General features: G+C 41.5%; 1 protein-coding gene across 4 annotated transcripts in view; it reads right to left on the bottom strand.

The window, feature by feature from the left end:
* Positions 1-549: 549 nt before the first annotated feature.
* Pik3c2g (phosphatidylinositol-4-phosphate 3-kinase catalytic subunit type 2 gamma) overlaps positions 550-11,247 on the bottom strand; it is a 327,855-nt gene continuing 317,157 nt past the window's right edge. For all 4 annotated transcript variants that reach the window (XM_055610362.1, XM_055610384.1, XM_055610373.1 and 1 more), the window contains 2 exons: positions 10,901-11,026; positions 550-1,448 (listed from right to left, as the gene is read on the bottom strand). In XM_055610362.1, coding sequence (XP_055466337.1) covers positions 1,296-1,448; positions 10,901-11,026 — 279 coding nt within the window. In that variant the 3' untranslated portion in view covers positions 550-1,295. The remainder of the gene's footprint in view (positions 1,449-10,900; positions 11,027-11,247) is intronic.

Raw genomic sequence — 11,247 nt, forward strand, 5'->3', positions numbered from 1 at the left:
AGATGTTTTATTTTTTTTAAATCTTCAGTGTGATTATTTTGAAGGCACACTGCTACTGTGTCTACTGTGCAAGCAACAATCTGTAAGATCCTTTATTCAGGTCATAGTGGGAACAAGGGATAAGTTAATATTTAACAAATGAAAAGAAGTTTTAAACAGATAACTTTAAAGTCAGCCATTTTGGGTTTGGGATGGGTAAGGTTTAGGGGGTTAACATGGCCATGGCTGGAAGAAACAATGGTAGTGGATGACTCAGTATCAAAAGGAAATTTTAAGAGCTTAAGAAATTGCAGACCATGTGCAATGACCTGGATTCCCAGCAATAGGGAGACAGAGGCAGGAGGATCACTGTGAGTTTGGGGAGAGTTTGGTCTACATGGTGAATTTTAGGTCAGCCAGGGATAGTAAGAAGAAAAATCCCCATAGGAACACAGGAAAGACATTGTTAGAAAAGAGTGGTAGGAAACTAAAAAAGGGTGAGAAGCAAGAAAAATGAGAGATGTTATATACATGCATGAAATTATTAAAGAAAAAGTCTAAGCAATGATAGAAAAATCTTAAGTTTTTTATTGAAAAATTATAGCACGTGGCTAGAGCTCACCAGTTTTCTCAAAAATACCATCATGACTAGACATGTGGGCTGTACACATACTTAAGTTTTACATCTTAGCTAGGCAGACATCCTTAGCTTTCAAATTCATTCATTAGCTTTCCCTAGCTGTCATTCTTTAGAAAACACCTTGAAAGTATAATTTTGACTACAACAAGCAATTGAGACAAAGTGTGAACTTATGTTGGATTCAAAATGTATATTAAAATTAATCATTCTTTCATTACTTTGCATATGGAATTTCACATGATGAATATTCCAAGGAGAAAATATGATAGGGAGAGAACAGGGACTAAAGAACTACAAAAGAATGATTCTTATCTGGTTCTTCTATGCCCTTCGTACTCTAAGCCAGTGGATCTCAACCAGTGTGTTGCAGTCCCTTGGTCAAATGACCTTTTCATCACAAGAGTCTCATATCAAATATCCTGCATATAAGATATTTACACTACAATTCACAAGAGTAACACAATTACAGTTATGAAGTAGCAATGAAAATAATTTTATGGTTGGGGGTCCCCACAATATGAGGAACTGGGTTAAAACGTCACAGCATTAGGAAAGCTGAGAACCACTGCTTTAAGCTCTCTTCCACAAGAAAGATGCCTTGTTTATGTGATAGAGAGAATCAGAATCTAAAAACATACAAATACTTAATCAATAATGCATACACTCATGGCACTGGTCAGACGATACTGTTTCCTAGCGGGTACCACTTTTCTTCATTGAGGGGAACACTACAGAGTTGAATGTTAATTGCTCCCACAAATACAGTTTTGCTCTTCACAATAAGCATTAAGACATGGCCTTGGAGCTCTGAGACTTGGTCATACACCACCTGAAAACAGAAACAGAAGGAACATATAAATCACATATGCTTGAACGCATCTTTTCAATACTCATCTTAATTTCAAAAAATGATGCTAGCATCTTATACCATCAAGGGGATAGGTTCACATCAAAATATCTCATTTCTAGTGTTAACCCAGAAGAGCCAAGGCTCAACGAGTATAATGGAGTTAAATGACTATTTCTTCAGAATCTTAGCAGCTACTGACTCCATTAAAATTTCCCACTTCAAATTCAGTGATTCTGCCAGCTATTTGCTAGGAATGCAATCAAGCACTCTACCTCTAACTACCCTTGAATGTACTGACTTGAATGTCACAGGCGCTTGGATAGCACATCCCTGTGGTTCAGGTCTGTGAGGAAAGACAGACCAGTGCTGCTTAAAGGGAGAAGGTAATTTTTCTTTGCACAAACGATGGAATCATTTTGTGATTACTTCTTTTACTTAACACTGCCTGACTTTTAATTATGAAAAACAGGTTTATTCAATTAATACCTATCATACAAACAGAACAAAAAAGGAAGGAAAAAAATCTACTTTTCTGTCATAGGGCTGTAATCACAGCATTTTGATGTTCTTTTGGTCTTTTATATGCAATGACTTGCTTTTCTTTTTAAATATCTGACTTTTTATGTATACATATATATACATACATGTATATATACATATATATGTATACATATACATATATATATATATATACACATGTATGTATGTATATACATACATATGTATGAATTGTTCATGTGAGTTAATTTTTTTTTCCAGTGTGGTCTGTTCAACTTTGCCTTCCAATGTTCGGGATGTTACTGTCATGACAATGACGGGCCTGTGGAGGTCAAGAGACATTGGAAGTGGGGGATGCATGAAGATGGTTAGTTATGAGATGTGAAAGGAAAAGAGGCATGAATGGAAAGCTGATGTGGTTGCCAGGGAGACGTGTTAGAGTGAATTTGGAAGAAGGAATTTCACACAGTGCTACGTGTTTGCTATTTACAGCCACATTACAAGGGAGAAAGAAGGTGTATGCAAAACAAAAGGCAGATTGAGAGGAAGGTCCTAGGGCAGCTGGGTGACCCCCTCTGTGAGCGTGGATGGGGTTTCTAAGCAGTTGCACAGTGTGGACATGTATTTGTCATCATCCCCTGATACCATCCATGAGAACTGGGCTTGAAGCCCGAAGGAAATCCCCTTGCTGAGCATGTGTGTGCCCTTGATTCCTTCCTCAGCACTAAAGAAATAGAAGTTAATTGATAACATTTGGTTCAAGATCAACCTGTTCTCTGTCGTAGACAAAAATTTACCTAAGAAGTAAAAAACTAACTCAATCAAGAGACATGGAATGCATTGTTATCTACTCTGCCCCATCTAGCTACTTCCTCCTCAGGAGTCTTCAGTTCCTCAAAGAAAATTGCCTTCAGTTTTCTAGTATTCCTATGTGAAGTAGCCCAAGCCAGGCGTGTGGTTCAGGGATAATGAAGGATTTTAGAGAATGCTTCAGACCCCTCCCCCTCCAGTTAACTTCCTGTAACTCATGTCCTCTCACTGTTGCTGCCCAGAATTCATCCAGAACTTCAGGGTAAGTTCCCACTTGTTCCCTCCAGAGTGGCCGCCTGCCAGCTTTCTGACTTCTCCTCCCTCCCTTCCTTCCTTGCCTGTTCTACGGAGACAACAGATGAAGGACTCTTCGAGATGGTGATACTGGGAAGGAAGAAAGTGACTCAGTTCCAGTAAGTGGGCCACGGAAAAAGGTCTGGCTCAAGGGCTCTGTGAATTGTATAAATCAATTCAAAAATGAAAACATTTTAAAAAGAAATATAGTGATGATTTATGTGAACACAAATCTGTCTTCAACTGTGTGCCTTTGCATGGTGCTATACTATACTATACTATACTATACTACACTATACTATACTGATAAAACTAGCATGTAGCACCGTGGAAAATAATTAATGAAAGGATATTGCAAGCTTTATACCAAATATTCAACACTCATAAATCAGCTTAAAATATCCATCAAATACACTAATAGGAAGATTTTTTTTTAATCACTTGGCTGAGGAATATTCTTCCAGACAAAAGTGAATTCCCATACACCCAGAAAGGAGCAAGTCTCAGGAAGTGACTTTGAAATTTGTTATTTTCCTATGTCAAATGTAAGCATCGGGACTTACAAAGCTTATGTTACCTGATAGATTTTTAACCTGCTCTTCAATAATGCAAATTATTTTCTTAAAGTGATCGTTGATTGTATATAGCTCTTACTTGTTCTGTGCACCTATAATGCTGGTTTTTTTAAACTCTTTTTCCATGAAATAAATAGTTGGTGGGTCATGCTGGAGAAGAACACAGATAAATGCATTCTTTGTGATGTTTTTATCAAGTGACTTAGTATATCTTCATATAAATGAAATAAAGAATAAATATTTCTTTTAATTAAGTTGTTATATGTATATATATATACACACACACACATTTCTATGGATAAGCATGAATCTTTAGTCACTCTGACAAATATAGAATTTGTGGGCCTAGAATTGGTGCCTCAAATAGAAAGCTTTGAGTGTAATGAGGATCTATTCACTCATATACAGGCATTCACTGGGAACTATTTGACACAAGGGCATCATAAATAATGAGAAAGTACATTTTCATGATTGTGGAGGGAGAGTAATAAAAAGGAGATCAGTGTGTATGTGCTGGTGGGAAGAATATCAGGGGGCAGGGATGAAAGCCAGCTCAGCACACCTGAGAACAGAGAGCTGGGACAGGAGATGGTGTCCTATGGTGGGGTGAGCTTGGGCTTTGGGATCAGGCAGTTCTGGGATTGAACATCTTGTGTGCCCTCTGGGCCTTGATATCATGTGCGTGTATGTGTCCTGAAACGTTGTTATTTGGCGACCTCTGTCCTCCCGGGAAGGTGGCTGCAGTGTTGTGGGTGACAAAATGTTAGGGAAGCAATGTCTTACAACATCATGGCAACACCAATCCTCTGGAACTTGTAGTGCATGACTGAGTAAGTTTTATCATCTTGTGAACATCAGAAGAGTTGTGGCTTGGAAGATAGCTCAGTGGTTAAGGACAAGAACCTAAAGTTGATTTCCAGAACCCATGTGTTAAAAAGCTAGGTGTAGTGGTGCATGTCTTTAATGCCAAAACTTGGAACTGCAGAGGCAGAGAGGCATAGGCAGAGGAGGCAGAGGCAGAGAGACAGAGGCAGAGAGGCAGAGGCAGAGGAGACAGAGGCAGAGAGGCAGAGGCAGAGAGGCAGAGGCAGAGAGGCAGAGAGGCAGAGGCAGAGAGGCAGAGGTAGAGGCAGAGGAGACAGAGGCAGAGAGGCAGAGAGGCAGAGAGGCAGAGAGGCAGAGAGGCAGAGGCAGAGGAGGCAGAGGCAGAGGAGGCAGAAACAGAGGAGGCAGAGGCAGAGAGGCAGAAGCAGAGGGAGAGGCAAATATCTCTGTAAGTCTAAGGCTAGCTTATAGTACATCCTGTGAGACCCTGTCTTCCACACACACACAAATATTAGTGAACATACAGCACCTGAGGACACACCTGATGTTGACTTCTCATTTCCATACACAGACATACAGATGTGTATGCACATAAGCACACAGAGAGACACAGGGAGACAGAGAAAGAGAGAGAGAGAGAGAGAGAGAGAGAGAGAGAGAGAGTTGATGAGCAAATAATGTCTCGGCTTGCTGACTAGACCTGGAACACTGTCCTTGTAGCTTCGTCACCCATTAGGTACTCTGCAAGAGTGCTTTAGGCGGGTAAGGCCGGTAACATTAGCATGCATGTTCTGTTCTTTCTAGCGCTTCCTTTAGAATTTTCCTGCATAATATCCAAGAAAAGGTCAGGGTGGGAACACATCGACTATAACAATGTAATTCTGTTGCAAGGCAGAAATCCTTCCTTCATTATGAGTCCTTTAACAAAGGTAGATAGTTTCTAACCGGACGTTAGAGATAACTGGGCACAAGAACAATGGTGTGAGGACCAAGACCACAGCTATCTCTCAAAGCTACAGAGCTCTGCCCTGAGCAGCCTGCTCCTGACCCAGGTGCACCGTGGGATTTCTGGACAACAGAGGAATTCAGAGACATTGCTCGAAAAACCTGCTAAGATGCTCACTGGAAGTGTCAAATAGACAAACTGGGTTCTAGACCAAAGCTTGGCTAATTGAAGGATGGGGCCTCTGCCCCTGGACAGAGTCCTTGAACTAGCCCTCCCTCAGAGGGACCTGTGAATAAAAAAGGGAAGAACTACTTTAGTGAAAATTTCGGCAAGACACTGATATGCAGCAACTTGTCCCCTTTCTATGTCTCTGAGAGATGTACACAAAGACCGAAACAAGGTCTCTCTCTCTCTCACCTCACAGTATGCTGCAAGGCCTTGGCAGTTTGAGGAATCTCAGCTGCAGTGAGCAGCTGATGCCAATGAGCATGCCTCAGATGTGGTTGAAGAGCAGCACTATTAAAACCCAACGATGCCATGTGATAAGCCTCTGAGCTCTGTAATAAGCACCAGGTCTCCTAGTAAGGATATCTATTAGGGTGCCTCTGAAGACTCACAGAAGGGAGACAGGGCCTTATCATAGAAATAGGATCCTGTATCACAGCTGAGGGCAGGAGAAAATAGGTCAGCTGTAAAGTAAAGGGTATGTTTTGTGCATCTTTTATAAGCATTGCTATATTGACACAGACACAGAACATGACAGGAGGAAACTCAGAATCTTGCAACCCGTTTCTGTCTTGTGACTCTCTGGTGGCCCCTCTCCTTCCCCAGTCCCTCTCAATCTACTCTCTGCTGACCACATTCCTTCAGATTGCTGTTGCTCTGGATTCGATGCACACTGTGATCATGGAAGTATAGACTCTGTTAATTGTTGGTCTTTTAAAATGTGTACAAAATACGAATATTGTGTGTGTGTGTGTGTGTGTGTGTGTGTATGTGTGTGTGTGTTTCAGCTAAGAAGGAAATGTAATGCTTTAGAATCACTAGGTCATGGATTTAAGAAGACCTAGGATTATTTCAAAGCCATCAGAAAATTTATGACCATACTAAGAACTGTAAAGTAGGTTTCATGCATGTGTACTTTCTGCTGATTTTACTATCCATTAAGCTTTTGATGAATCACTTCCAACTTATTAAAATAATACTGGCTGTCTAGTGACGTCTGTTATGTGTTTCCTTAATTACAAACACTGAATTGCAGTGTAGAGACTGAGACCTTCCTTCTTTCTTTCTTTTTTATTTCAAGAACTATAGATTTACTGTGGTGCCTGTGTGTGTGTGTGTGTGTGTGTGTGTGTGTGTGTGTGTGTTTATGTGATAGCCAGAAAACCAACTCAAATATTGTTCTTTAGGCACCATCCACTTAATCAATTTTTTTTTAGATGTAGGGAACTTATGTGTATGAATGTCTGAATGTATGTGTGTATATCACATGGAAGACAAAAGAGTGTCATATCCCTTGGAGCTGAAGCTATAGAAAGGGTAAGTCACCGTGTGACCTCAAGGACAAAGACATGGCTCCTCTGCAAGAGCAGCCAGTGTTCTTAATTGCTGAGCCATCTCTCCAGTCCCCTTCTTATCTTTTGGTACAGTGTCTCTAAAAAGTTTATTGATAGAGAGGTTGGACATCCTGTATTCAAGAAAAGGAATAGGCTCCGTATTCTTGGGTCTGCATCCCCACATGAGTGGACATTATAGTGAATACTAAGATATCAAAATACCTCTCCTGATTTAGATAATCCTTTGTGGGTATACATGCATACACGCATTATATACATTTTATGCATTTATAGTATCATAAAATACTGCCTGAACCGTGTAGGCATGCATGAATACATACTGATGCTTTATACGCATTTTACACACACACACACACACACACACACACACACACACACACACACACACAGTATCACTTATAAAACTACCTGAAATATTAAAGACAGCTTTTAGAAGTCATTAGGTGTGAAGGACATGAGAGGAGAGGAGACAGCTCCCTTATTCTCAGGAAATCTAGATTCTGGGCGTAAGAGCTGGGGGTGACAGTAGTCACAGACCCCAGCAGCAGGGAAGCCAGAGTGGAGCGGCTGCCTGGAGGCGTCATCAAGACGTTATGCAGCAATGTGCAGCTTGTCTAGGTAAATAAAGAAGCTGCAGTGACTAAAAAAGGATCGATGGTGAACCTTGGTTTCCAACTTGATGGGATAGAGAATCACCTTGGAAACAAAGGGTCTGAACATGCCTGAGAAGGGATGTCTAGACTAGGTCCTGGGGCGAGAAGACGACCCTAAGTGTGTGTAACGCCGTGACCATCTGCCTGGTGTTCCTGTTGCTCCACCTTCCCCACCATGATGGACCACACCCTCAAACTGTGAGCCAAAACAACCCTCTCTTTAGTTGATTTTCCTGGGTATTTCATCACAGTGACGAGAAAAAGTAATTGATGCAAAATGCAATTTCAAATATTATAAAGTGTGCGATCCCATTCATGTAACATTAAGAATGATAAATTCATAGGGACAGAGATCCAGGACCAGTCTGAGACAGGCAGCTGTGTCTACCGTAGGGTGGTCCTTGTAACCCTGGGATGGCTCTGTTCTGTTCCTTGACTGGGGATCAAGCGGGTGACACCAATGTTCAGAGCTAAACATTCACATCCCCAGAAGGGGGCTCTCAGGACTGCCAAAGTCAGAAGGAGCTATTGGGATCATAGCAATGTCAACTTCCTGGCATTGATACAAACTAAAGTACACTAGCTATTACACTGGGGGATGTCCTAAGAGGCACTGGAATCTGTATTATTTCTTCTAATTGCACATAAATCTTAGAAAGACAATAATTCTCGGTGCTCTTCTTTCAAGAGGGAACCAAGGAAAATTACCGATTGAAAACTTAAGGGTTTTGAATACCACACCTAAAATAGTGGTTAGCAGGTGACAGTGAGGAGCCTTCAAATAATTTATATGGATGAAAAATAAATATGTCTGGGTGACACCCTGGGTAGAAATGTCAAAGATTTGGTAAAACTATTTCCCAGAGCTGGTGCTGGAGGCACATGCATTTTGACTCCAGCACTTGGGAGGCAGAGGCAGGTAAGTCTCTGTGAGTTCAAAGCCAGCCTGATCTACATCAGGCAGTCCCAGACCAGCTGAGGTTACATAGTGAGACACTGTCTCAAAACTAACAAAAAGCAAACACTCCATAGGAATCTCTGATTGTTAAAGAGTCAGGGATCTCAGACAGAATTGCACCAGGAAAAGAAAGACTGGATTTAGGAGTCAGGCAGCAAAAGTGGCACAGCCTTGTGCTTAGTTGAACATGTGAGGAAGGAAGCGGGGGAATGAGGAAGGGGTTGGGGGGGTCTTTTGAGTTTGCATAAAGTTAAGTCAGTCAACATTTTATCACTGATGAGGTCATGTGACTCACCCCTAACTGAGGAAATATTCCAAGCTGATGTCTGCTGGGACAGAGGCAGTCGTTTCCCTTTGCGTTGTGGTCACTGTAGTGGACATACCCACACCTGTGTGCATGCAGACTGTGCGAGCTAGACACACTGAGGTATAAAACATACATGACCGAGACTGTCAAAGCATAAAAACCTATCTCCCATCCTCCTCAAAAGAGAAGGCATCTTTCGAGAGGGCAAACCAGTAAGCCTGTATTCCAAGCGCACAGAAGTTTAAGTGACATGCTCCAGCAATGAGGAAGGGGGTCAGGTCAAAACCTTGAGAGATATCAGGTGTGGTGTGCACATCACTAATCCCACCTTTGAGGTAGAGGCAGGAGGATCAGAGGTACAAGGTCATCCTTGGATATAAAATGAATTCCAGAGCAGCCTGAGTTCTATGAGAAGCTGGGCCTTGGGAGAATCAGCACAGACACACCTTATGCTGAGATGGGACAGGACACTTGTGACTGCATCCAGTCTATCATCATTGTTCAGTGTCCAGTGAAGACTGATTTCAGAACTCCTGAGGAGTCTCAAACCCAGGAAAAGAAGGCATTCCGAGTTCAGGGATAGCCTATGTGCCTCACCCTGGGTACTCTTGCCATCTGCAGCTCCTTCATAAGTCCTCAAGAAGCACACTGTGATTCTTAGGGAGTTCAGACAGAAAAGAAGGAACTCGGAATCGCAACCCGAAGAATGCTATCATTTGTCTTGTTTTGGTTTGATTTTTCTCTTATTTTTTGTTTTCGTTTTCCGTCATGGGTTGTTTGAAGTTCTGGATGTGGAACCTTTGGCTAGGGAGGGATGGTTTTTGTGGAATCTTTGGCTAGGGAGGGATGGTTTTTGAAGGGGAGGCGGGGAAGGTGTACAGTGGAACTTCAGCAAATAACATTTTAAGAGGAAGAATAATAAGGATTGAAGAGAAAACAATAATCAGAGAAAAGAGGAAGGTAATTAAGAAAGGAAGGAACTTAAAAGGCACAAAAGAGATTTCAAAGAATGAGGGTGTCTGGCTGTCAATTTGCACCTGCAGGGAGGAAAGAGCCTGAGAGCTCCTTGGATTTAGCAATTAGGAGCCTGCAGTGACCACTTGAGTGAATCCCTACCAGCAAAGGTGAGAATCTACACTGCAAAGTATTAAAGGGTGAAAAGGAAGAAGCTTGTGTGAGTCTGGGGCTGGTAGGGAGGAAAAAAAATTTGCTCAGAAAAGCTGAGCTAGGAGTCAACACACTTTATAATCCTAGCACTCAGGGAGGCTGAGGAGGATCCGTGCTAGTATGAAGCCTGGGATGCATAATAAGCCCCTGTCCCGACAAATGAAACAAACAAACAAACAGATGAAATAACAAGGGAAGATGTCTTTGTTTTCAGAGATTTTTGAGTAGACCTTTCAATATATGACACAGCAAGAACAAACAGGCAAACAACTGAGTCAGGAGAGCAGAGGAACCAAAGGCAGGAGCTGCTTTAGCAAGAACCCAGAAGACCGGGGCTTTAAACCTCTTAGGAGAGCTATTTACAGAATGCAATAGCTTTGCTGTTTTTTGTTTGTTTGTTTGTTTTTGTTTTTGTCAAAATAGATCTCATGGGACTCACTGTTCTTCATCTAATGGCTTGCACAATAAAATAGCTAGGTGAGAAAAATCAAGTGTATGAGAAAAAGATTAAAGAGAATAAGATGAACATGGTGGAGAGAATACAACAGAGTCAGGTAAAGTGTTATCATACAAAGCAACCTTCCCCTGCCTGCTTGAGTTTGGCCTGTCCGAGCTTTGATAGCTGAGTCTGTATTTTCCGGTTCCCATAGCATCCAGAACAGTGTTTGGCATGCTGGGACTATTTTGGGCAACATCATTCCTTTATGAAACAATGCTTCCAATTACTGAAAATTCTCCATATTTGGTTGTGAAGCTGAAAAAAAAAGAAGTGGTAAGAAAAATACAAACTACCTGGACAGGCTATAATTCATACTTACAATTTCATTGTAAGTGGGGTCAGTGCATTTTGGAACAGACTTCGTCTTCCTCCTACGAACTTCACTGGGATGTGGTAAAAGATAAGTTTCAACATGTGCACTTGGCGCAGAGCCATCTGGGAGATGCTGCAAAGGAAAGTGGCTATAAATATTAATGGTGTTGCTATCAAAGAAAACAAATACCTGGATACTAAATGGCCAGAGGCAGCATCTGGAGTTATGAACGCTACTCTAGTTCATCAAGAAAGAAAGAAGAAAGGAAGAAAGGAAGAAAGGAAGAAAGGAAGAAAGGAAGAAAGGAAGAAAGAAAGAAAGAAAGAAAGAAAGAAAGAAAGAAAGAAAGAAAG

This window comes from Psammomys obesus, unplaced genomic scaffold, assembly GCF_907164565.1.
Source record: "Psammomys obesus unplaced genomic scaffold, mPsaObe1.curated_primary_1811, whole genome shotgun sequence".
Classification (NCBI taxonomy): Eukaryota; Metazoa; Chordata; class Mammalia; order Rodentia; family Muridae; genus Psammomys; species Psammomys obesus.